At 46.2% G+C, this 27,265-nt stretch overlaps 1 protein-coding gene across 1 annotated transcript in view; it reads right to left on the bottom strand.

Moving 5' to 3' along the window:
- The window catches only part of LOC107125965 (multiple epidermal growth factor-like domains protein 6), a 329,707-nt gene that overhangs the window by 67,848 nt on the left and 234,594 nt on the right, over positions 1-27,265 (bottom strand). The window contains exons 10-19 of the mRNA XM_015429453.1: positions 26,666-26,788; positions 25,474-25,593; positions 22,437-22,622; positions 20,855-20,986; positions 18,527-18,655; positions 17,235-17,363; positions 16,794-16,928; positions 13,253-13,381; positions 7,464-7,592; positions 1,101-1,229 (exon numbers count right to left, since the gene is read on the bottom strand). Coding sequence (XP_015284939.1) covers positions 1,101-1,229; positions 7,464-7,592; positions 13,253-13,381; positions 16,794-16,928; positions 17,235-17,363; positions 18,527-18,655; positions 20,855-20,986; positions 22,437-22,622; positions 25,474-25,593; positions 26,666-26,788 — 1,341 coding nt within the window. The remainder of the gene's footprint in view (positions 1-1,100; positions 1,230-7,463; positions 7,593-13,252; positions 13,382-16,793; positions 16,929-17,234; positions 17,364-18,526; positions 18,656-20,854; positions 20,987-22,436; positions 22,623-25,473; positions 25,594-26,665; positions 26,789-27,265) is intronic.

Raw genomic sequence — 27,265 nt, 5'->3', positions numbered from 1 at the left:
CACCTCAGCTAGCCACTGTCAGAGTCATAAAGGATGGTTGCCTTGGAACAGCCTCAGAAATCAGACAACAACCCTCTAGGGGTTGAGGGCCTGGTTTTATTGAGGTGAACTTCCCAGATCGTGTTACAGCACAGCTGATCTTGGTACACCGTTCACCTCAATCCCTTCCTCCCCGGCTGTCAGCAACTTTTCTTTATTAGGTCTCTGAACTTTTGACCTGTGTTGCTCCAAAGCCAATTGTGGGGTGTTTGGTCTTTCCATGGGGTCTCCCTGTTCCCTTTTCCCACCCAACTTTACTTGTTCCTTATGGGGGCCTCTTTGCCGGGGTCGGGCTCTACCAATTGCCTGCCTGTTTATCCCGTTCCCCTGTTTTGCACCCTGCTCTGTAGCGAGCTCTCCGGGGTTGTTTGTATCCCCCCCTTTCTTGATAGGCAGGCTCTCTTGGAGGCTCCTGGGGGCATCCGGAGCCTGACACAGAGATTGCCTTTTCCAAGAATTAATACTTTCCAAACTGATGTTGTATTGAAATAAACTGAACTGAACTACTCTACTGGAACAAAATTAAAACTGATGAATGTATAAATAAGGGAAAAATGTATTACGCTTAGATATGTTGCATACTGTATGATGATTATAAATTATATTTATATTATATTATGGTAATAACATTTTTAAAAGAGTGGATTCAGATAAACAGGGAATGCTAATTAACAAATATAGAAGACAACAGCTACAGTTCACATGTGGGAGTAATTTCAAATAGCCAGACCATCATGTGATAATTGGAATCCTCATAGACTGTATAAATCATCCCTCATTATCTTCTCTTTGCAAACAGAGTCTTCTACTTTGATCCAAGAAAGAATTGTATGAGCACCTAACCAAAAAGTTTATTTGCATTAAATTTGCATACGTGTGTGTGCATGCAACCCCCCTCCCCAAAAAACCCTCTTGGGGAACTACTAGAAAATGGATGGAAAAGAAATAGCATCACAAATCCCACTATATGGATTCATTTGGCATTCCCACATTGTTAGATCATGGCTAGCACATTCAGAGATGCTTTTTGAACAGAAGCATCTCTGCTCCAGTATGCATACGTTGGTCACACTTGGGCCCCATCCAGCCAGGGAGGCAATGGCACATTCCACAGATGTGATCGCAGGCAGCCGCATTCTTACAGTCGCACACCTGGTGACACTCGAGCCCGAAAAAGCCATCTGGACAAGCTGGAGTTGTAAAATGAAGCGAATGTGATTCTGATTTGTGTATACAACCATCTGGCAAAGAATATCCCCTGCCCCCAAATGGAGCCTTTAGGAAATGACAGGGGAATGAATTACTTTAAGCTTTAGTTATAGAGTCGATCCAAGTGTCTGTCCTTGCGTTGAAGGAAAGCAGGGCTTGCACTGGAAAACTGGGCTTCTTCAGCCTGGGAATGTGTAAATACACCCTACTTGATATTGGCCAGAGAGATAGGCTGTTGATAGAACAGCCCAAAACCTACAGTCAACAGCTGATGTTACTAGTTGATAACACGCCAGCAGAGCCTGTGACCCATGAGGTCAAACGCAACACTCCCGATTAGCATTGACTTGGTGGATTACCAATTGGGCAGTTCTGTGACAGACAGAACTTGCAGATAAGATGGCTCAAGTTTTAGCTTATTGATTGATAGGAATTGTGGGAACTGATGTGCCGTGATCTCACCCTTTGCTTATGACATAGGGTTGGATCCAGTGGCAACTTCCGTTGAGGGAAGGGACTTCCTTCAGCAGAATGGGGATTTCTTGTCTCCTCCAGCCTGCTGAAGCCCAGAACGCTCCAACATGCAGCGTCTGGAGGACGTGTTGGAAGTCTGTAGTGGAAGAGGGGAAATCAGTGTGAATTCCCTCCTGTTAGAGGAAATCTTACCACCAGGAGGCACATGATAACAGTGTATAGAATTATCATGGGGTGGAGAAGGTCGCTAGAGAGAACTTTCACTCCCTCTCTGAAAATACTGTAATTTGGGGCACCCTATGAAGTTGAGAGCTGCGGTGGCTCAAGCGGTTAAGACGCTGAACTGCGGGCTGTGGAAGGTCGGTAGTTCAGCAGTTCGAGACCCGATTGCCGCATGACGGAGTGAGCTCCCGTCTCTAGTTCCAGCTCCTGCCAACCTAGCAGTTCGAAATTAAGAAATTGCAAGTAGATAAATAGGTACCACTTTGGTGGGAAGGAAACAGAGTTCCATGCGCCTTGGCATTTAGTCATGCCGGCCACATGACCACGGAAACGTCTTTGGACAGCGCTGGCTCTTCGGCTTGGAAACGGAGATGAGCACCGCAATCCTAGAGTCGGATTCGACTGGCTTTCGAGCAAGGGAACCTTTACCTTTTTATGAAGTTGATGGGTAATAGGTTCAGGATGGACCAAAGAAGGTACTTCTTTATTCAACAACTAATTAAACTGTGGAATTTACTGCCAGTAGATCTCACAATGGCTTTAAAAAGAGATTAGATAGATTCATGGGGGAGAGGTCCATCAGTGGCTACTAGCCATGGTGATCAAAGGAAACCTCCATGCCCATGGACAGTAAACTTCTGAATACCAGTGCTGGGATATATCATCAGAGCAGGGTCTCGGCCTTTTTATCCTGTACGTTTGGCCCTCCAGGGCAAGTGACAGCTGCTGCATGAAACAGGATGCCGGACTACATGGGCCACTGGTCTGACTCAGCAGTGCTGTTCTTAGGTTAAGGTTTGAAATGGGGAAGAAGGGAGAAGAGATGGATTCTAACAAATGGAATCTGCATTTGCTATATAGTCCAGGAAAATTATGGAGGACATGCTTCTACTGAGACATCAAGTGTCTTTTGACACAACCAGGATTTGTGTGTGTGTGAGTGTGTGCGCGTGTGTGTAAGTCCATTTGTTCATGCTGAGGGAGAGACAGATTTATCCTGACCTGCCTTGTTTGCAATAAGCACCTTAGTTTTAAACCTAAGGGCAACCAGTGATTATGGGCTGTATCTAGGCTGGGGGGAAATTATTCCTGGCACTATCCAGGCTTTAAATGAATACAGGCGGCACATTTCCCTTTTTAATAAGATGACTTCCTTGCACTCTCCCGGAATGGAGGCTTTAACTGGGCTGCAGAATGATGGCACTTCATTTGTGCTTGAGTTACTATCCCTTAAGGCAAAGCCGCTTGAGATTTAATTTACGGGGGGGGGGGGATTGTATTGAGGGCCTGTGCAGAATTCTCAGCCCACACAAGAAAGGTGATTTCCCACAGCATCACTCTGAGCAATGAGTGTTAGCACACTGAGGCCACGCATGCTGCACCAGCATGGTAACACAATGTGAATGTTATTCTGCGCACATAAAAGCATTTCGTTGAGAAAGGTGCCCTGTGGAATGCTTACAGGAAGAAGTGATTTGCAGGATGTTTAATCAGAGCATCTCAGCCTCTGGGCCTGCATAAGGTGGGGGTGTGGGGAAACATGTGCAAAGTCAGGTGTGCCTCTCGGTGACTCCTGCAAAGTGGAATCTGCATGTTCACCTCATGGGGAGTTGTGCGTAGTCTTCATTATACTAGGACTGAAATGTTTTCCCCCCCTGCCGCCCGTTGCGAAGCTCAGCTGCACCTTGATGGTGTAAGTGTGGAAAGCAAGTGTACAAATAGCTCTTACAATTTCAAAATAAATGGTACCATGCAAAATCAGAGCATCTGTAAATAGGCCCTAGAATAAGGGGAGAAACGGTTTGCTGTAGGGCAGTCAATGAAGAAGAGAAGAGGAAGAGATTGGGTATATACCCTGCCCTTCACTCGGAGTCTCAGAGCAGCTTACAAACTCCTTTCCCTTCCCCTCCCCACAACAGACACCCTGTGAGGTAGGTGGGGCTGAGAGAACTCTTTCAAGAACTAGTCTTTCAAGGACAGCTCTGACGGAACTGTGGCTTGCCCAAGGTCATCCAGCAGCTGCAAGTGGAGGGGTGGGGACTCAAACCCAGTTCTCCCAGATTAGAGTCTGCACACTTAACCACTACACCAAACTGACTTACTTAGGGCCTTACAGAGTAGTCCTAAGCAGAGTTACAGCCTTATGAGCCCATTTACTTCAATAGACTCAAAAAGGTGTTATTCCGCTTAGAACGGCATTGTTACTTACTTAGCTGCTAGTCAGATTTGGACTTGGAAGAGTTCAAATCCCCATTCAGCCATGTAAACTACTGGGTGATCTTGGCTGAGTTGCCACTTCTCAGTTTAACCTATCTAAATGTAGCTGTGAGACCAAAATGCCATAATCTGTTTTCACGTTGCATGGGAACTGCGTGGCTAAATGTATCCGCATTAAAAGAAATCCCTCCATATAGGAAAGGACTTGTGGGAGGCATTTTGTTTTCTGCTTCCCCACTATTTCCACCTCCCCTTCCCTGAAAACTCCCATAGCCTCTCCCCTTTTCTTACTTTCTTCTCTGTTTCCCGCCCTCCAGTCAACTTACCTTAAGCTGCACCCCTGCATTCACCTTTCCCTCTGCCCCAGCCGCCTCTCTTGGAAAAATCAAGCTGAGCCCAGCTGATTGGTGGTGGGTTGCCAGCCCAGTTGTGTAGTGCCAGTCACTGGGTCTGAGGTCCCCCAGGGACCTTCCATTGCAGAATGGGGATTCAAATCTGGGTCTACCAGATCCTGCTCTGAAACTCTAACCACTTCAACAAACGTGCTTTTGTGGGGTGGCTTCGTTGACGAGTACCAAGGCACTGGGCCTGGGTGAGTCGTGCAAGTCTGGAGAAGCAAGTGGCCTGGTTGTTGTTGCCAGGCCTGGACCCCTGAGTCCTCCATCACAAACCAAAACAGCCCGGGAAATGGCCCTGACTCCTCTCTCTGCCCTTTCCTGACAGAAACCCCAGGCTGGAAGGCTGGCAATACCAATGGCTGTGGTCAAACACATTCAATAATCCACTTTCAATCCACTTCGAGTGCACTTTCCAACTGGATTTTTACTGTGTGAACTGGCAAATCTGGTTGGAAAGCACACTGAAAGTGGATTATTTAGTGTGTGTGACTGTAGCCATTGTGTCTGCCTAGCGATAGCCATTGAGGGCATTTGTTTCTTAAAGGTACAGGTCCTACTTCTAGTATTTTCCCCGGTTTTTTTTAATATGTCAGTATTTTTCCCTGCAAACTTGATTTTTTAAAATGTTTGTGGAAAGATCCGTCTTGCCCATTCGTGGCTCGAGTCTCTTGATTTAAGTAACTATGAATTTGGCCACGATGAGAATTAGATATAGCACGCGATTAAAGACAAAGACTTCCTCTTTGGCATCTAGTTTTCTATGCGGAAGGAGACTCTTGACTATGGAGAACCATTTGTCAGCTTATTTGTTGAGCGTGCACCTGCAGTTGGAAAGGAGGCCTGATAAGTATGGATATTTTTGAACCGCCTGCAAAAACTGACCTTCTCGGGGCACATGTAGAGGCATGAACAGAGAACATTATGGTGCCTCAGCACTGGCTATGTGATACCTCTGTTGATTGGCATCACTTCATTCAAAGAAAAGTCATGCCATTGCTTACTGTCATGCCACGTTGTCCTTTCACTGTTTTGACAGATTCCCCATTTCTTGCATGATATTATTGTGGCATGCTGCCTTGAGGCCCTTTTGGTGGAAAGGCCACATTAAAAAAATGAAATGCATATATGATTTTCTTTTACCTCCAATCTTAAGCAATGGTCAATCCAACAAGAGTATTTCCAAACGTGTTAGTGTGAACTAGGCCTAACCTGCTGAGGAAAAGGGCCCCTAAATCTGGATGGATGGAACCTCAATCTGCTTCTCTGCTCTTCTTGCCATCCTTCCCTAGGTAGAGCAAAATCAATGGGCATTGCGGACCACATTATAGCAGAGTGTTTGGCTAGCTGCTCTAGACACACAATTTAAAAACAAACAAAACTGGCACGATTCGAGGGAGTTCAACACAAGAAGACTGAATGCCCACTCTTTGCATCTTAAAGACTAGCAGAAGCCATTGACTCCTTTGGCCTACTAGCTGCATTTTCCTCACACTGAGTTGGACAGATCCCCATAGATATATTGCACACGCTTTTGAACAAGTATGCGGAGCTGCGGTGGCTCAAGTGGTTAAGACGCTGAACTGCAGGCTGTGGAAGGTCGGTAGTTCAGCAGTTCGAGACCCGAGTGTGCCGCATGACGAAGTGAGCTCCCGACTCTGGTTCCAGCTCCTGCCAACCTAGCAGTTCGAAAGTAAGAAATTGCAACTAGATAAATAGGTAGCACTTCAGTGGGAAGGTAACAGCGTTCCATGCGCCTTGGCGTTTAGTCATGCCGGCCACATGACCACGGAAATGTCTTTAGCTTTGAAACGGAGATGAGCACCGCAACCCTAGAGTCGGATTTGACTGGCTTTTGAGCAAGGGAACCTTTACCTTTACCTTTGAACAAGTATATATTTCAGAGGTGAACGCCCTGTGCTTCTTTGTCCCAACATGCTTTGATGCAACCTGAGAACTTCCCCTTCCTTCTTTGTTTACCATTGTCCCTGAGGAAGGATGCTCTGAAACTGAAAAAGGTTTAGATTTTTATTCGGCCCGGATGAAATGTATCATGATATTATTCCTGAGTGGGTTTTATTTCATGGACAAACATAGTTTCCTGCATTTGTTGTCTCTGTTGCAAACGGCTCCAGTTTCCACTAGAGGGCAGCATATGCAAACAAGAGATAGAATTTGCACCTTACCTAAGAACAGCAAAGTACACTAGAATATTATTTTTCCAAAGTTAACATGTCAGTTTGGATGAGAAACAGCACAAGAGATTTTGCTCAAAGGACAGGGATTTCTATTCCAATGTCACTGACCATAGGCTTTTGTCTGCACAGGACTTGCTTACATTTGCATTACTACCGGCTTTGCTTTTCTACTTTTCTTGTATATCCAGGACCAGACAGTGAAGTGATTTGGCAACAGATCGGCAGGCAGGAAACTCAATCCACACCACCCACTGCCTTGTTTTAGTAAAAGCTATGGTGACCAACCCTACACTGGTTCAAGAGCAGAGGTTTTCCAAATCTTCTACCTTCAAGGCACCCCTTTTCCGCATCAAATTACCTTGACAAGGATTTCATACACTTAAGCCGTGGAACCCCTGTACCTTGGGATGCAGAATTTAACCGCAGTAAGTGCTGATCTTAAATGCATCTAAAGTACCCACTTATCCTGGTTCTGAGAAGAACATGGAGGGAGCCTGTGCGCCTCATACTTGCTTAACCAGGATTAAGAGATTAGACCCGTTTTGTCCACAGCGGCCAAGTTTTATCACTGAGCTGATGGATTTTCCCCAGGCTGATCAATATAATCAGTACGACAAGTTTTAAATCTGCAGAAAACATCTGCTGAGAAAGACACTGATTCTCATTCTTAAGGAAACCCAGAAAAGGAAGCGGGAGGGGAGAGAAATACCTTTCTCACAAAAGATCCCTGTCCAGCCGGCTGCACAATCGCAGGCTCCGCTCACGGGGTCACAGGCAGCTCCGTTCTGGCATCGACAGCTGGACTTACAGCTGGGGCCGAACGTCCCCCTGGGGCAACCTGCAGAGATAGAACAGCAGCTGCAGCACTGGATCCAACCGGGCACAGGCTTGTGGATCAATTCTGGATGCTCTCCAGTTGCTGGGAAAGCTGCTTATTTGTACAAAAAGCAAAAGAGCGACTCCGAAAGAGGTGCCTGCAGCGGCAACCTAACCGCTGGGTATAGCAGGGGCTGCGTGGGTGTCATCACGGGTCTGCAGGAGGGCGGAGAGAGAACAGAACGCGACCTGGGATGCTGGACTGAGCTTCCGTAAGGACTCTGCCTTCACTTAGACAAAAAACGACAGCTGCAGGAGCAAGTTCTATCCTGCCTAGAAGAAAGGAAGGCTAAGCTGTTTCTAAAGGGAGGCTGTAAAAATCCTCTGTAGCAATGGACACGAGGACACCCCACTCCTTTCTTTAAAATTATTTCCCTGCAGCCTTCGGCCAATGCTCTTAGGCATCTCAATGCCAGCTGAGCTTTAAATATGTGTACAGTGCATGTGTACACATTTATTGATTTTCATTACAGTGCCATCAATAAGCAGAGGCACGCCCTTTTATGTCTAGGGGGAGCATCATGTAAGACTGGACAGCTGTGCCCGGCCTTTCTTTCACCGCGAAGCTCAAGGCAGGAGGCACAGGGTTTCCCCAGAGGGCTCCCACTCAGGCAGTGCCCAGACCCAGACCTGCTTAGCTTCCGCAAGATGGCTCCATTTTGTAGCAGGTACTCATTTGCATATTAAGCGACACACCCCTAATGTAGCCAATCCTCCAAGAGCTTACAGTAGCTCCTGTAAGAAGAGCTCTGTAAGCTCTTGGAGGATTGGCTACATTAGGGGTGTGTGGCCTAATATGCAAAGGAGCTCCTGCTACAAAAAGAGCCCACTTTGAGTCCTCCTGTCCAGGGCTGCTGAGAACCACCACAGGAGACCCGACAAAGATTTCCTTCACCCTGATCCAACCAGGCACTGTATGAAAACAAATCAAGGCCCATGCCCCCCCCCCACACCAGTGTTCCCTCTGAGCTGAGTGAGTGTGAGCTAGCTCACAGTTTTTTTAGCCTCCGGCTCACGCGTTTTTGTCTCTGCTCGGGAAGGATGGCTCCAGAGCAAACTAATTGATGCAGGAGCCAAATCCCTCGCTCACAACTTTAATGCCAGTCGCTCACAAAGCAGATTTCTTGCTCACAAGACTCCACCGCTTAGAGGGAGCATTGCCCCCCCCCACCCCAGATTTTGTCCCCTATGCCCTAGGATAGCCCCTTCTCATCATACCATGGAAACTAAGCAGGGTCACTGCTGGGAAGTATTTGGATGGGAGACTGCCAAGGAAGCCCAGGGTCACGACACGGAGGTAGGCAATGGCAAACCAACTTCATTTGTGTCTTGCCTTGGAAACCCTACAGGGTCACCATAAGTTGTACTGCAACTTGGCAGCACTTTACACAAGGAGTGTCCCTTGCCCCACTGACCCCGCCTCCAGCCATCACCTGGGGCCACACCATCCTCTTTTTTGGGGGGTGTTCCTTCAGTCTCTCCCTCCTCTCCCTTGGCTATTGACCACATTGTCTGTTTGGGATCCATATCTCCTCTTGGGGCTAGAAACAACTCTATTTTAGGAAAGGTAATTCTGTAAGATGCCGTGTAAACTGATGGTGATGTAGGTATGTGTGCCTGTATTTATTCATTTTATTTATTTATCAATTAAATTCATGGATCACCCAAGCCCTGAGTTCACGGGGCTCTGGGCGATGTACAACTGTAAAGAAAATACAATATAAATATCATTAAGTCACAATAATAAAACATTCAATACAGTCTTAAGAAACAGTTCCCAGATGGCGTCCATGAATCAAATTTTAAGCCTTCTCTAGGCTGAGTTGCTGCCTCGCAGGCAGGGTAGGGAGGAGGCCGAAAGAAAAGATGGAATAAAGGTGTGTATGTGGGGGGGGGGGGTACCAGCCATGATAGAGCCCGTTGCTGTCCTCAGAATCTCTGCCTTGCAGGCCTTGAGGCACTGCATTAAATCCTGCAGGGCCCTGATGTTATTTGGCAGAGAGTTCCACCAGGTTGGAGCTAGGATTGAAAAATATGATCCTTGGGAGGCTTAACAGAGGAGGCGGCCCCAAAGATACATGGCTCCCTGACCACCCACAGCCTTAAAGGTCAGTACTAAAACCTTGAACCTGACTCAGTACTCCACTGGAAGCCAGTGTAGCGGGTGCAGCACAGGCTGAATGCGTGCCGTCCATGACGTTCCTGTCGGGACTCGTGCCACTGCATTCTGGATCAGTTGGAGTCTCTGGGTCAGTCTCAAGGGCAGGCCAGTGTAGAGCAAGTTACAGTAGTCTAGCCTGGAGGTGACCATTGCATGGATTACTGTGGCTAGGTCAGGGCATGACAGGAAAGGGGCTAGCTGAGAGGTGTCAAACTCATTTGTTACGAGGACAGGATCTGACATAAATGTCACTTTGTCAGGCCAGGCCATGTGTGCCATAAAACGTAACACAGGGTACCAGAGACATATACTTTATAAAGATGGTCTCAGATGCTGAATGGCGATCGCCAGCTTGATCAGATTGGGTGTGATATGCAGAGGGGCAGCAGGAGTAGAGATCAGTGTTGGTAATGAGACAGGAACCCTAGGTCTCCATTTGGTACAGGAGGATTCAGTCCAGGAGGATGCAAAGAATAAATGGAAATAAGTCTGAAGAAGTGAGCAGTGACCCATAAAAGCACATACCCTTCCACAGTTTTGTTAGGTGCTGCTGGACTCTTACTTTTTCTACTGCTATTAGAAACCACAACATTCAAAAACCAGTGGGGGCAAATGAGCAAGTCGTGCTGGGCGAGAGCTAGCAGACACAAGGGAGGCTGAGTAGAATCCTCTCTCTGCAGCCTCCACTGCCACCTCATAGGAGTTCATAAGCGTCCTATAAGATGTTCTTGCAGCTTCATCGTGGGCATGCCACCAAACTTGCTCAAGTCATCTGTGTTCCTGTTTCATCCCCTGAGTTTTATAGCGTACTAGGGGGATGATATTATAAATAATAAAGGCATGAAATGAAACACAAATGTTTATCAGGGAGGATAGAAGAGGAAAGAAGGCATTTCGATTACCCTAAAACAAAGACTACCGGCCAAACGAGTTACTCCAAATCTGAAAACAAAGTTTTGTCCTGGGGGTGAAATCTGAAATCTCCCAAACTGGACTTCTCCATGTTATGACAACTGTACCAGCTGGGCCTTTTTCTAGGTGTACAGAATAGGAAAATTTTTTCCCTCCTCTTGGGTTCTAAGAATGCTCCTTCAGACGTTGACATTATTATGGACCTACTTTGCTCACAATGATTGCCAGTGTATCCTGCTTCACAGATGCAAATCCCAGTAACAGCATCACAGCTATTAGCACTGTTCTTGCAGTCACATGAGTTTCTGCAAAGCTGTCCCCAGTAGCCAGAATCACAAGCTGCAGAAGAAGATAAAAGTATGATGCATTTTATGCAGGAAGCGTCTAATGGAGCGACTTTTATTTTGCTGTCATTTTACAGCACAGACTGTAAGGAGAAAAAAGAAAACAGTGGTAGGTAGGTTTGGGTGTACTGGAAATCACTGAGGGAGCAGCTGAGAGTGGCATTAGGTGAATATTCGGCTCCGAATCCTTTTGTTGTTGCTGTGTGCTATGGAGAAGAGGGGGTTGCATGTGCCTTGGCTGGCAGGGTAGTCGGTCAATAGGCTCAGCAAACATTGCTGGCCGAGCAGCTCTTGTACGGTTCAAAACAGGGCCATCAGCTGCAAGTGGGGCAATAATTTTCTCCATGTGTTCGTACAGCACGGTACACAACACAGTGCAGAAAATTACTGGCCTCTCAGTGGCACTCTGCTTAGCCAAGTCTGAAGCCTTTCTCCAGTCTAAGCAGCCTTTCACCAACAGAAGTGCCTCTTCCCCGGACATAAAAGCCCCTTCTGTTGAAGGATGGGCTGGAGGGAGGCTTCCTACTTGGCTGAGTGGAGCGGTTGGATACAAGCCATGTCATTGATACCGGAAAAGGCTGCCACTCTTCTCTTGTAGCCTCCCCTTTACAGTGTGCTGGAACAGCCTGTTGCTGGTCTTTATGCTGGTGGTCTCTGGCTTTCATCTGAGCCACAGAAGAGCTCCTCCCTCTCATTTCCCCTCAATTATTTTGTAGCAGCTACTGCTGCCGCCGTAACAACCTGTAGAAGATAGGGAGGTCCCCCCTTTCTCCAGCGTCACACTGGTGACGGCGGTGGCAGAGGCTGGAGAAAAGGAAGGAGATCTCCATATCCTTCTTCTTGGTACCTTCCGTTTTTCCTCCAGAGTCCTGAACTTTGTTACGTCAGTGTTCACGACCATCAGTGATCCCGGGAAATACAGTGTTTTTCCCTCTCCAAGATGCCTAGCACTTAGGGTACTAGGAAGGGAGAGAAGGAGGACACCAAGGAAAAGTGGTTCTTTCTCCTTCCTGTTCTTGCTGTAGCGACGTATGCCACCACCAACATAACTGTGGGGAAGGGAGCGCATGAGAGAGAACAGTCACCTATACGCCTATGTTTATCACCTCAGTCTTTGTTGGAAGAGTAAGAAGATTGTAGTGTAACCCTAAGCAGAGTTACACTCTTCTAAGTTCACTAACATTGAAGAAGAAGCGTTGAGGCACTAAGGAGTGTCAAAGCAGCTGACAATCACCTTCCCTTCCTATCCCCACAACAGGCACCTTGTGAGGCAGGTGGGGCTGAGAGAGTTCTGAGATAACTGTGACTGGTTTCATGTGGAGGAGTGGGGAATCAAACCAGGTTCTCCAGATTTAGAGGCTGCTGCTCTTAACCCCTGCACCATGCTGGCTCACTGGGATAGCTCTCATAATCTCTTAACCCAATGCAGCTATTCTCCAGGTTGTTGTGAAAAAAAATTGAAAATGGAAGAACCTTAACAATGCCACCTAGAGCTCCTTGGAAGTAGGGCGAGGGATAACAAATAGGAGAGATAAGCAGAGAGGTCATGAAAGGATGCTAGAACAAGCATATCTTAATGAAGGGGCAGCTCTGTGACACAGGCACTGCTGTGCGACTCATGTAGATGTGATACCAGGGGCCAGCGCATGATCTTGTCTCTCCATAGGTCCTGATGTCAATCATTTGCAAGTGTGCAGAACAGAGTCTCATTTGACATTCATATGCAAACTTTAGGAAACTGTCATCCTAACCAAAGGCACTCACTTGTGGAGACAAGCCTTCCCTCAAACGTCAGGAATTAGCTTTGAACTAAGCTGCCTTGAAAATTATCGGTGGTGGAGCAGGGTGGACTGGAACCGGCTGTCAATCTGAGCACCGAAAAGGGCCCGGCCACGCGGCTCAGAAGAACCAGTGTGCAGGGATGGAATAAAGTTTGCCTATCGAGACTCTCCGCTTCACCAGCCATCACCCTTCATATTGTAGACTTAAGATAATTAAGGATTATCGCCGTCCGGGCTGCATAAAGCCATAAATACACAATTTCATAAGCAATAAGATTAGCAGGTTGGGAAATGTATATATATTCTGGGAACGTTTAATTGCCTAAGGAGCATCCGAGCCGGCTCTTTAGGATTTTGATTATGTCGGATGTGACAGAAGGAACTGGTACCGATAATGGGACAGGGTGGGGGGGCTTGGACTTACACTGCTTGCAGTCACGGCCGATCCAGCCCGGGGGACATATGCATTCACCCGTGATGGGGTCACACGGAGCATCACTATTGCAGCTGCACTGCAGCAAGCAGTTTTTTCCATGGTAACCAGGAGGACACGCTGGAAAAGAGAGAGACACACAGCACTTGTCACTTAGATGTATTAACTCAAACAAAGGGAGAGAACATCTCTGGTCGTGAGCCACTCCTTATGATCCGCTGTGATGGAAGGGAATGGGGGAAAAGAATAATGTATCCCACAACTACTGCAATCCATGCCCCTCACAGCTAACACACACCTTACCAATGACCCCTGGAGCCACACCAGTCACTATGAGTAGGAGTAGCACAGAGAAGCATTTCCACGCATTCTGGTATTTTGATGGTTTCACACCTGTGCACTTATCTGTGTGTGTTGTTTTCCGGGAACTTACAAAACAATTCGTTTATACTCAACTGATGGAGGGTTACAAAAAATGTTTAAGATCCAAATATTATTTATTAATTTTGTACATTTTTAGAACACCTGTATGCCGTCTTGCTCTGCTCGAAGTGACACACAACTAAAACAAGAAAAACGAGACAAGAAAGAAGAAGAAGAGATTGGATTTATACCCCGCCCTTCAGTACCCAAAGGTGTCTCAGAGCGGCTTACAAACTCCTTTCCCTTCCCCTCCCCACAACAGACACCCTGTGAGGTGGGTGGGGCTGAGAGAGCTCTGAGAAACTGCTCTTTTTCAAGAACAGCTCTTATCAGAGCTACGGTTTGCCCAAGGTCATCCAGCCAGATGTAAGTGGAGGAGTGGGGAATCAAACCCGGTTCTCCCAGATTAGAGTCCACGCAGTTAACCACACCACCACACTGGCTCTCCAAGTCAATAGAAACAAGCCGACATGATGAAATGCAGTGGTGGTGGAAAGCAAAGTCACAGCTGGCTTTGGGGGTTGCTGTTTTAGTTTTGGTTTTTAAACTGAAAACGTTTTTAGCTGTTATTGTTACTCACCTTGAACGACAAAGAAATGCGGGATATAAATGTTTTAATAAGTAATGAATCTGTTATGGCAACCCCATAGGGTTTTTAAGGCAAGAGACGTTCAGAGGTGGGTTGCCATTTGCCTGCCTCTGCGTTGCAACCTTGGACTTCCTTGGTGGGCTCCCTCCTAAGTACTAACCAGAGCCAACACAACTTAGGCTCTGAGATCTGATGGGATTGGTCTCCTCTGGGCCATCCAGGTCAGGGCTTAAGTAACATAAAAGCATTTTATTCCCCACCCCCACATTAAAACTAGACAAATCCACTCCTGAACAAAGTTTAACTCCAGTGGCACCTTGAAGACCCACAAAGTTTTGCTCTGGGTATAAGCTTTTGTGTGCATTTTACATGCTGGGCAACAAACCGCCCAGTCTTTGGATCCCATGGTGCTCTTTGGCCCTGCCTGTGACTCACACTCAACCTGCCGGAGCTACACGCTTTTAAAAATAAAAGGACAATAGAAATGACCTGCTGTAGACACTGCAAAACGAATTAAATCCACAGCTTTCGAAATAAACCCTATTGACTTGTTCCACAGAAGCACGAACAATTACTGAAAGGGTGTGCATGAACTATAAAACAAACAAGGAAGCCTGAGCTGAAACTAATCCTAGCTTCATAAAAACAAACACAATTGGCAAAGCACGGATGTTATGTTAATTTTTGGAAAGCGATCTGGGAATTCTGCTTAAGTTTTCCTGGTCCTACCCAAGACCAGGTTTTGAAATTTCAGACTTTCCCCCCCCCACAATGTTTAATGATGTTCCACTCCAGAGCCAGCACTGACTACCACCACCTCCACTTCTAGGTCCTGCAATGGCACTGAGGTTTAGACCTCGGAGTGAGGGGCTCAACTGTAAATACTCAGGAACTCATTTTGAGCTTAGTCCAAACTCAAAAAGGCCAAGGGTGCCAGATGCCCAACATGTCCTGTTTCAAAGGGCAGCACTGCCTTTTGTTGGTATTTTTGTTTCTTATAATTTGGAAACTGAGACTACATTCAGATGACACCACAGGCTAACATTAAACCCCTTCCCTCCCTCCTTGCACAGAAAATGTCAATTAGAAGCTTCTGCAGTTACCTACAGGTACAGGTGGAGGAATGTACAGGTGGAGGCATGTGTGCTACCTGGGTTAGCTCCCCCTCAAATTAGGATTCTAATCCTGGTTTTGAAGGCCAGTGTCAATGGAGGGAATGGGGAACTAACTCTAGGTAATCCAGATATCTGCATTTGCATATATCGTGGGTACCCTAACTTAAATGGCCCAAGGTTGCCTCAACTCATTAGAACACAGAAGCTAAATAGGGTTTAGGTCCTGGCTAATGATTGGATGGGAACCAATGAGAAAGTCCCAGATTGCTATGTAGAGGCAGGCAATGGCAAACCATCATTGTTCCTCTCTTCTCTTCGAAATCCTATGGGGGTTGCCATAAATCAGCTGTGAATTGATGGACACTTTCCACAACCATATATAATGGGTGCCTGGAGTTAGTTTGCAACCAGGTATTCTCCACTGAAGAAGAGAGGCACATTCAGGCAACAAGCCAGGTTCACACACATCTCATCTTTGTGTCACCTTGTCTTGACACCTGAGAAGGGATCCCTTGCCAATGTTGAGCCCACTAGGCTTTAGCAAACAGTGACATGCATGTAGAAACAGGCTACAGAATGGGATCCCTAGCAGAATTTTCAGATAGGTAATACATCCGTGGTACTCATCCCTGATCCCCCAAGTTGGATTGGAAGGCTCCTTTGCTGAAAGTCAAAATCCTGATAATTAGCTGTTTTGGAATGAGGGGAGAGCTGATTACCATCTCCTCTGCTGCCCTTTGTAATCAAACAGGTAATCTGCAGGATATCAGGTTTTAATGGAGAGAGCTACACACATAAAAACATAAGAGAAACCATGTTGGATCAGGTCAATGGCCCATGAAGTCCAACACTCTGTGTCACACAGTGGCCAAAACCCAGATACCTTCAGGAGGTCCATCAGTGGGCCAAGAACTCCAGAAGCCCTCCTACTGTTGCCCCCCAAGCACCAAGAGTATAGAACATCACTGCCCCCGTCATAGTGTTCCATCTATACATTGTGGCTAATAGCCACTGATGGATTTCTGCTCCATATGTTTATCCAGTCCCCTCTTGGAGCTGTGTAAACTTGTAGCTTGCAGCAGTGAATTCCACGTGTTATTTACTCTTTGGATGTAGAAGTTCTTCCTTTTATCTGTTCTAACCTGACTGCTCATTAATTTGAGTGCCCATGAGTTCTTGTATTATGAGAAAGGGAGAAAAGTGTAGCCCCAATGCATTCCAAAGTAGGAGCTACTTTTTTAAAGGGTCATGCATACACACAAACCTGGGCATACTCAGTGGATCAGAACCTTAAGATGATGTCCAACATTACAGTGCAAGAAGAGCAGCAATGAAATCAAATATTGCACGATGGATAAGAACGTGCTTGGAGAACGGGGCATGACCAAACAGGAAGTTAATGTACCTTTCTGACACTTGCTTCCCTCATAACCTGGTTTACAGATGCAAGAACCATTCCTGGGATTGCAATCCAAAGTGTTCTCTTTTAAGCACCGGCATTCTTCTGAGCATCCTACTCCAAAGACCCATTTGGGACAAGCTGCAGTCAGAAAAAGGGGGAAACTCTTAACATTATTACTAGGTGGCTATGACTCAGTGCCATTACAGAGAGTCAAGGCAATGGGGGCAAATCAATCAATGCTGGTCTACAATTCCAGTGTAACCCAAAGAAAGTGATTAAGGGGCAGAGGAAGGAAGGAAGGAAGGAAGGAAGGAAGGAAGGAAGGAAGGAAGGAAGGAAGGAAGGAATATTTGCAAGCTTAGAAATAATGCCATAATTTCTCATAAACTATATTTTTCAGACATTAAATACTTTCCTTATATTGGCCAACATGATTGGACTTACTTAGATGACAAAAGCGACCGTACAACCCAGGGTCACACAAACAAGCTCCATACAGTCTGTGACAATATCCACTGTGAGCACAATGACATTTCTTGTTGCAGTGCTTCCCATAAAGTCCTTTGGGACAACCTGACCGATATGGAGGGGGGAATAAGACAACACAAGAAAACAGAGGGTTGATATGAACAAAGGCACTGTTTTCTATTATTTTAAAAATATTAGTAGAATGCTCATTTGTGGCAGGAAGGTATGTGTATTGCCAGGATGTGTTTGGTCTAGATGATTTTTTAAAAATCCTAGATAGTTTTTATTTTGGTCTGTATGATATGTTTATTTTTGTACATTTTAAAACTTACACATCTATATCTAAATCCAGCATATTTATTGAAGCATAATTGTTTTGCTAGGATTATACATGATCTTGCAACCTTCTTTGTCGTATGGCATGTCAGTTGCAGGTTTAGCTCCCTCTGTTTTAGTTTCGGGTTGGACTCTCAACCGTGTCGCAGAAACAGGGAAATTTTGGCTCTGTTTCCAACCAGGCCCCACTTCAGAGCAGAAGTCACCAACCTTTTATAATTAAACAGCCAAACTACATCAAAATTCACAGCAAGAATTCAACAAGTCATACAACTTAATATTACTGATATTGACATTTTGATGAATAATCCATAAAGGTTCTGCTGCCCAAACACTGGTTGCTGTGAATCCTTTATTAGAAAGTGACACACAAGGTCTCACAATAAATAAATATTCACAGGAGCACCTTGAGCAATTGTTGTAGTGCACTGTCATAAATCTGTGCATGGTTCATACCTGGCAACTGTTCCCCTCTCTCATTTCCCTTTCTGTAAAGCATCTCCAAGAAACTCTTTAGTCCAATATAAAATCTTTGCCTGCCGTTCCCTTCCCATACTGGTTATTCTAGCATCCCACCTACCACTCCAGTATACCTTAAAGATTTCATTTTCTTTCTTTTTAAGAGCCACATTTGGATCTGTACTGAGCCACATTTGATGCTAGAGCCATAGATGGCAGAACTCTGCTTCGGAGGCATTGGAGTCATTGTACAAAAGAATCAGAAGAAATCAGCTACCTAAACTCTGGCATCCAGAGCCTCTCTTTTACAGAAATTACCCCATTAAGCCCCAGAATGGGTCATTATGTCTATTTTATACTGACAGAGCCTTTATATTACACATCAATGCCAATTAAAAAAGACAATGGTCAACACCACAAGTAATCGTAAGGAAGCCAGCTGTAAATGCCAAGATAAACAATAAAATTCTGACCATCTTCACAAAACTCTCCATTAATTCCTGGTGGGCAACGACACTCCCCAGTCGCAGGGTCACAGGAACCTCCATTCTGACACTTGCAGAGGCTGCTACAATCTTTCCCGTAGGTCCCAGCGGAGCAGGCTGTAATGAAAGCGTAGAAGACGAATGGGCAAACCTACTTTCCCCCTGCATTGGGGATGAGGAGAAATTATGTTTCTGCTATTGTGCTGGAGTGAGATGGAGCTATTAGGGAACGGTTTAACACAAACAGCCCACATGCGACGCCGTGCTGGAGCAGATTCCACAAACAACAACATTAGTCTCCTTGCTACCACGCGCTGTAGTTGATTGCAACGCATCACGCTGATGTAGCTATGTGATATAAAGAGGGCGGGCTGGATGCTGTAAATACGTTTGACTAACAGTGGTCCTTTCACCTGGCAGAAGGCACCTTCCTGAGACACAAGAAGTGGGACGGATCCACAGAACCCTGGCTGGGTGGCTGGTAGCAGCAACTACATTCTCTTCTTTGCTTGCCTTCTGCGTCAGGACATCAGGTCCCTATGACCACCACTACTTGGCTCACTCAAAAGGAACCCAGATGAATGGTGAGGGAAAGCAGCTGATGCCAGCCTAGGCTGCTCTCACGCCACGGTGGCCAAGAAATGGCAAGCCTGCAGGGGAGAACCAAGGGAGGGCTTCTAGTGTCCTGGCCCCACTGGTGGACCTCCTGATGGCACCTGGTATTTTTGGCCACTGTGTGACAGAGTGTTGGACTGGATGGGTCACTGGCCTGGTCCAACATTGGCATCTCTTATGTTCTTCTTATGTTCCTTGCCACAGACAAAAGAGAGAGGGAAGGCAGGAACTGCTCTCAGAACATGATTGTTGAGGCAGTAGTGGGTTTCCCTGAGGCTGGGGCCATTATTGGATACCTGAAGGTTCTAACACCAGTTCTGATGTCCTAATCCATCACTGGTGAGCTGCACTTGGCAAGGTGGGTCGTGTTGTGCAAGCCTATCTGCAGTCACACACACTAAATAACGCACTTCCACTTTCAATCCACTTTGCAACTGGATTTTGCTGTGTGAAGTGGATTGAAACAGCATTATTTCGCATGTGTGAGAGAGTTCTATGTTAGACTGCATGAACCCATCATTGGAGACAGGGCCATTGTTAAACTGTAGCAATCCTTTGCAACAGGATGGTCTTGACCACACTGGAAAACCCGGTTGAGAATGACTGATGCAGCACAACAACAGTACAATATGGGTAGATGCAACCTTAAGTACAGTCACAGCCTTCTAAGCCCACTGATTCCATTGAATTTGGAAGGGTGTAACTATGTTTATGATTGCACTGCTGGAGCATGTTGAAACAGTGATAAATGTTACTACATGCTGATGGGCAAGCTAACCAAGGGAAAAGTGAGCAAGGGACCATGAACACACATGAAGCCGCCTTATACTGAATCTGACCATTGGCCCATCAAAAATCAATACTGTCTTCTCAGACTGGCAGTGGCTCTCCAGGGTCACATCATCTTCTACCTAATCTTTTTGACTGGAGATGCCAGCGTCCTTCTGCATGTCAAGCAGATGCTCTACCACTGAGCCATGACCCCTCCCCTTTTTTGGTGAGAAGCAGAGGTGGCTTGCCATCATCGCCTTCCTCTGCAGATTCTTCCTTTGTGGTTTCCCATGCAATACCAACAAGATATGACAACATCAGGCTATACCATACCATTCCACATTCCACCTTAACTAGTAGTTCAGGGATAACTGACATCTGTAGTAGTTATTGTCCCTCCCACATCCTGGGAGTTGCTGGCTTACTTTTCATGATTTTTCTCACACATAAAGTTACCTTCTACTGGTTTTTTTTTTTTTTTATTTATTTATTTATAAGTATTTTTACCCCGCCCTACCCCGCGAGCGGGCTCAGACCAATGGGCAGTATTGTCTACTCAGACTCCAGGGTCCTAGGTAGAGGTCTTTCACATCACCTACTGGAGATGCCAGAGATTGAACCCAGGACGTTCTGCTTGCCAAGAAGTTACTCTACCACTGAGCCATGGCCCCTCCCCACTGGAGAGGTTCCATTTTTTTTTTTCAAAGTCCACTCCCAAGAGCACTAAGAACTGCATGCATGACCATTTGCTGGCCATTAAACATATGCACAATGATTGGAAAAGTACAGGATTGTGCTACTTTTCTACCAAAAGACTCCAAGAGCTAGAGGTCACCCTCAGTAATACTTGAAGTACAGTTACATTGAAAAAATAACAACAACAACAACACTTGAAAGCCTTGGGAATGTCTCCAAGTGTACAATACTCACTTTCATTACAGATAATGCCAGTCCAGCCAGGTGGGCAGTCACAGCTGCTGTTTTCGCTGTTGCATTTTCCTCCATTCATACAATCAGAACAGTTTAAGCTGCAGTCACTGCCAAATGTGCTATCCAGGCAAACTGGGATGGGGAAAAAAGCACACAGCTTAATTTGATTCAGTGTTCAGCGTTCGCACAATATTTACACTGTATTTGTGTTTTTTTCTTACTACAAACAACTGCATTCAGCAGTCCTAAACCAGTAGCCAAGTAAAACCCAAGGATGGGGGTTTTTGAAGGCAGAGACAAGCTTCGTTGGGACAAGATAAGTAGATACAATCCCAGTAGCAAATGGAAAGTAGTGTGAAACCGCTGATGCCTGCAATGCTGGGATCAGTAGTAGTTTGGACCTGCCTCTGTGAGATGGCCGTTACAGGGTGTAGCCACAGAGTCTGTAGATCAGCATTACCTTTAGAGTGATGTTCCACAGTCTGAACCCACTACGGTTTGTACCACATTAGCTCACTGGACTGTGACTTCTGTTTTAATCATACAGTTCTGGAGTTGGACAGAGGATCCTTATGGGACATCTATAGCCCAAGATCCCACTCAACACAGGAAATATAAAGCTAGACCACTTCCAACAAATGACGTCAGTTTTGGCCAGAAGGCTTCTGGAGAGAAAGAATCCACACCCAACATAACTGGTTCTGTTGTTGAACTGCTCTTGCAATTTCAATCAAAATGCCGCCACCCAGCTTTCTTCTTTCCAGGCTAAAATACCCAGCTCTTTCAAACTTTCCTTGTAGGATTTGTTTTGATCATTCAAACCTGTTCTAATTTGTCACGCCAGGATTTGAAGAGATGCTCCTTTTAAATTGCTGGTATCTCCTGTTCCCTTGTGAGCGCCAGGTTTCTGTTGAGTTCAGTCTCTTCCCAAAGGTCTCCTTCCTATCTGAGTAACTCCTTCACTCTACCACCAAAGGTCTACCACCCCACTGGTGGACCTCCTGATGGCACTGGTATTTCTGGCCACTGTGTGACACAGAGTGTTGGACGGGATGGGCCTTTGGCCTGATCCAACATTGGCGTCTCTTATGTTCTTATGTCTTATAAGCACCAGAGAAAATTCTTTTGTCATCTTCGAGACTATTTTATTATGGCATAAGCTTTCATGAACCAGAGCCTCCCTACATCTTCATATACACGTGAACACAAGAAGCTGCCTTATACTGACTTGGTCTGCCAAGGTCAGTACTGTCTACTCTGACTGGCATCATCACTCCATGATCTCATGCTGAGGCCTTTCATATCACTTACGATCCGATCCTTTTTAATGAGGATGCCGGGGATTGAACTGTGGACCTTTGGCATGCCAAGCAGATGCTCTACTACTGAACCATTGCTACAACCTTATTGTGGCTTCTGCCACAATAAATTCATTAGCCTGCTGTTTTGGTTCCTGGAGACTAACACTAGGGCTACCCCCTCAGCAGTTCTTCTAATCGGAGCTGGTCCTCCATTGCATGGAAATACACCACTACTCTGCTTGCTTTGAAAATCCAAAACACTTTTCAAAAAGTTATCTCACCGGTTGTATGCTCAAGAGAAAGTTCTCCGCGGACATCTTGCTCCTGATCCTCATAGAAGGAATCGAGTGATGTACTGAAATGAAGGAGCTGAGGCAGTTTCCTGAAGCGAAGGTAGGGAATGTTGGCCTCCTCCAGCTCTTCCTCTTCTAACTCCTCACCATCTAGTAATAAGTGTAGAGATGCAACTCTTTTTCAGCTAAGAAGACACACGTTAGTTTTGCATACAGCACAGTCTACATCAATAAATAAACTGTACTTATTAATACCCTGACTTGGATGGTCCAGGCTGGCCTGATCTTGTCAGATCTCGGGAGATAAACATGGTCAGCCCTGTTTGGTACTTGGATGGGAGACCACCAAGGAAGCCCAGGGCTGCTCTATAGAGGCAGGCAATGGCAAACCACTTCATCTCTCCCCTTGAAAACCCTACAGGTTTGCCATAAGTTGGCTGTGTCTTGAGGGTACTTTCCACCACCACCATTATAATAGGAAATAAAAATATAAATCAGCAAAGCCGTTTATCTTTAGATAATCCGTGTGGAGTGGCGGGTTGGATGTTGGATGGGAACTGGGGGAGATTCAGATTCAAACACTGGCTCTGCCAGGGAAAGCACTATGTGACCTTGGACTAGTCATGCTCTTTCAGCCTCACTTACCTCACAGGGTTCTTGTGACAATAAAATGAATGTGCACGTGTGGGGGGCGGGCTGACCTCATTGCAGGAAGTGCATGAATAAAAATGTACCAGTTAGATTAATCTTTGGATAGGTTCTACATTGTGGCTTCAGAGAAATCTAGTTCTGAAAATGGATAGTTCCAAGAATTTATTCTGGGAATGAATGAGTTAAGCATCGAGTACCAAACCACATGCTAGGGCACTAGCATTCTACAAAAGAACCAAGAGTGTGCCAAGATGTACATATTAATTAAAAGGCACCCTGTGAACTCAAAGTACCTTCTTGCATTACCCCTCTGACATTGCCTCTCTTCAATCAGCCTCCTCTGGTGAAAGGTGGAGGCAGGTAATTCTGCCACATCTCTACACAATTGTATTGAGACAGAGATGGAGCAGAATTATCAGCCTGTGCAAGTAAGACAACAGCATGGTGTAGTGACTGGAGTGTCGGACTCAGCTCTGAGAGACTCGTGTTCAAATTCCCACTCTGCCATGGAAGCTTGTTGGGTGACCCTGGGCTAGTCACACACTCTCAACCTAACCTGCCTCCCAGGGTTGTTGTGAGGGTAAAATGGAGAAGGGGAGAATGACAGAAGCCACTTTGGGTCCTCATTGGGGAGAAAATTGGGGTTTACATAAAGTAAATAAACAACACAGAAACAAAGGGGGTGGACTTCTTAGAAGGCAGGTAGTTCTCTTCTCTCACACACAAACAAATCATTATGGGTGTACAAGTGACACGGGTCTCTAATGTTCATTTAGGGGGAGAAAGTCTAGAAAACACGGAGTTAACAACTGCGACAATCACCTGCACCAGGTGCATGGACAAAGTCTGCCGGAAGGACCCTCTGAATATGCCGGTGTTTTGTTCATTGCCTGGGTTATGTTGTGCATGCACTGAATAGCCCCTTCAAATTGCTTGTCAACGAACAATGTGAGATTTCACACATCATTGCTTAACCTATCTTAAGAAGGCTAATTATGGTGTCCTGCAAAACAAAGCTTTTAGATAGGCCATTTGTCACTTGCACAGGGTAATCGGAGCTTTTCTTTAAAAAGTGCCTACCAAGCAAGCTGCTATCTATCAGCCTTAAATTCCATTGATTTCTGGGTGACACACACACCACTGGGCCACAGCCAAAGAGAGCACAAATAATTTGAGACGTGGCGTCTGAACCAAAGGCCTGCAATACCCAATAGGGATACATTTTGTTCTAAGGGGGACACACAAGTAAATTAAAAGCCAGTATTTACACAAAATCATACTTTGAAATGAATAGATCATCACAGCCAACAACACATTTCAGCCCTGAAACAAACAAGCCAGGTAGAAATGAAAAGTTAAAATTTTGGTTTCCCACACTTCAACATTAAAGGAAGCTGGTTTGGGAGTTCAGCTCCACAATACATCGAGGATTTCAGCAATATCGAGCAGAGAGTTGCCATCAGCATGCCCCAAGGTGGAGCTGGTGGCAGAGCCCACAGCTGTCTTCTGGTGGAGCCTACAGCTGCCATGACTGCTCCCACACCTCCCTGCTTCCCCAGTGTGCCACTCCACCACATATGTGGCCACATATGTCATCAGGGCAAAGTCATGGAGGCAGTGTGTGAGGCTGGGTGTGAAGATGGTTGGGAGGGCTTGCAAGTGAATGGGTATGGCCACACAGGCAGATGGAGGCGGAGGTCACATGGGGGTGAGCGGGAAGGGGAGGTGCAAGCAGTTGCAAACAGGTGGTACAGCAGAAGGCATAGGAAGGGTGACCCTGGGCATCCTCTTCCCATGTCCCTTTAGAAACTGGGACCGGCCCTGAACCATTTGAATGAAAACAAGATCCCTCAAAAGGGACTTAAAAAAAAAAAAGAACATATGCCCTTAACATGCTTCAGTTTCCATTTATTAATCCCAGTTATAACTTCTAAATTCCTGGTAAAGGTAAAGGTAAAGGTTCCCTTGCTCGAAAGCCAGTCGAATCCGACTCTAGGGTTGCGGTGCTCATCTCCGTTTCAAAGCCGAAGAGCCAGCGCTGTCCGAAGACGTTTCCGTGGTCATGTGGCCGGCATGACTAAACACCAAGGCGCACGGAGCGCTGTTACCTTCCCACCGAAGTGGTACCTATTTCTCTACTTGCAATTTCTTGCTTTCGAACTGCTAGGTTGGCAGGAGCTGGAACTAGAGATGGGAGCTCACTCCATCATGCGGCACCCGGGTCTCGAACTGCTGAACTACTGACCTTCCACAGCCTGCAGTTCAGCGTCTTAACCGCTTGAGCCACTGCAGCTTTACCTTTAAATTCCTGGACAGTGACTCAAATTTGCATTCAGGAAGACTGTTCTCCTGATTCAACAGAATTACTTACAGCTGCAAGAGTGTCTGTCAATGCCCAGTCGGTACCCCTCCTCACACACACATTCATAGGAACCCAAGGAATTGATGCAGCGCTGGTCACAACCATGGGTGTCAGTGAGGCATTCGTCTGCATCTACAATACGAATGAAGCAAAGTCAGGCAAGGAGGCAGCTGAGGACGAGGAGGAAGTGAAAGCAGAGCTGGGCATTATTTAAAATGTTCCCACTCCGCCTTCCTGCAAACCTTTAGGCGGCTTTCAGCCTGATTACAACCTAATCAACAACCTGATCAACAACTCATGATCAGACAATAAACAAAAACACAACAGAACAGAAAGCAGCACAAATGGTATCAAACATCCTTTGACTGCTCCGTGCTACTTCTGAGGCTTGACAACATGCCATTCCTTGTCTCCTCCCCTGGTCTGCCTGACCACATGATGTGGGCTGTAACTTCCATGGTGGCAACATAATTCCTAGGCATGCACAGACCTGATTTGGATCAGGACTGCAGAGCAAGTAGGGAAAGGAGGCTCAAGTCTTCCCTCTGTGCCTTTTTCTAACCCGATGTAGTCCCAAGTGGGCACGACTGCCCCATTAGGGAAACCTAGGAGTACCTCGTCAATACATGCTCTGATCTGGATGGCCCAGGCTGGCCCAATCTGGTCAGATCTTGGAAGCTAAGCAGGGTATGCCCTGGTGACTACTTGGATGGAAGACCACCAAGGAAGCCCAGGGTCGCTGTGGCAATGGCACACCACTTCTGAACATCTTTTGCCTTGAAAACTCCAGGATCACCATCAATGTTCCCTCTAAGCTGTGGAGTCTTGTGAGCAAAAATTCTACTTTGTGAGAGACTGGCACTAAAGTTGCGAGTGAGCCATTTGGCTGCGGCATGAATTAGTTTGCTCTGGAGCCATCCTTCCTGAGCTAAGACAGAAATGGGTGAGCCGGAGGCTAAAAAACGGTGAGCTAGCTCACACTGACTCGGCTTAGAGGGAACACTGATCACCATAAACTGGCCAGTACATGTGGAGCCCCCAATAGGGGAAACAGTGCTCTATCAGGTCCATTTCAGGTCAGTAAAATGGCATGGGGTGGGAAAGTCCCTTTCACTATGTGCTGTGGCTCTGATCCTGTTCTACAAGTCTGCAACAGGCCTTCGGGGTGCATTGTGACAGTGCCTAACGAACTTTAAGTGCTTACCATCACACCCGCAGCCATCAAGGTTAAGCCGGAATCCGGCCTTGCAGCTGCATTCGTAGCCTCCGATGTAGTTGACGCAGAACTGTGAACAGCAGGCATCTCCCGTCTCACACTCATCCAAGTCTGCAGGAACCAAGGGAAAAAAATTCCCATGAAAAGGTTCAGAGAAGAAACAAAACAAAGAACGCAACACACAGGTGAGCAATGGCAAAAACGGGGGCTGCTACGCACAGGAAGGCCATGGCAAAACACCCCTACTCATCTCTTGCCTTGAAAACCCCAAGTGGTGGAACTTAATGGGGCTGCCATTGTTGGAGAAGTGACAGCCTGCGAGAAGTCTGATTATTGTGAATGCTGCTGAATGAGTAGTTTAGTCAACTTGTACCCTAGGGGGAGCTGTGGAGCATTCTCTAGTGTTTAGGGCAGGGGTGTCAAACTCATTTGTTATGAGGGCTGGATATTACATAAATGGGACTCTGTTGGGCTGGGATATAAATAGGGAAGCCAACCTCCAGGTGGGACCTGGGGAACTGGAATTACAACTGACCTTACAGCTCCCCTTGAGAAAATATGGGTGCACGAGTTAATCAGTTAATCTCC

This window comes from Gekko japonicus, unplaced genomic scaffold (genome assembly GCF_001447785.1).
Source record: "Gekko japonicus isolate JY-2015 unplaced genomic scaffold, Gekko_japonicus_V1.1 scaffold193, whole genome shotgun sequence".
NCBI lineage: Eukaryota > Metazoa > Chordata > Lepidosauria > Squamata > Gekkonidae > Gekko > Gekko japonicus.
Note: the sequence above shows the minus strand (reverse complement) of the source record. Positions and strands in the feature narration are given on the sequence as shown.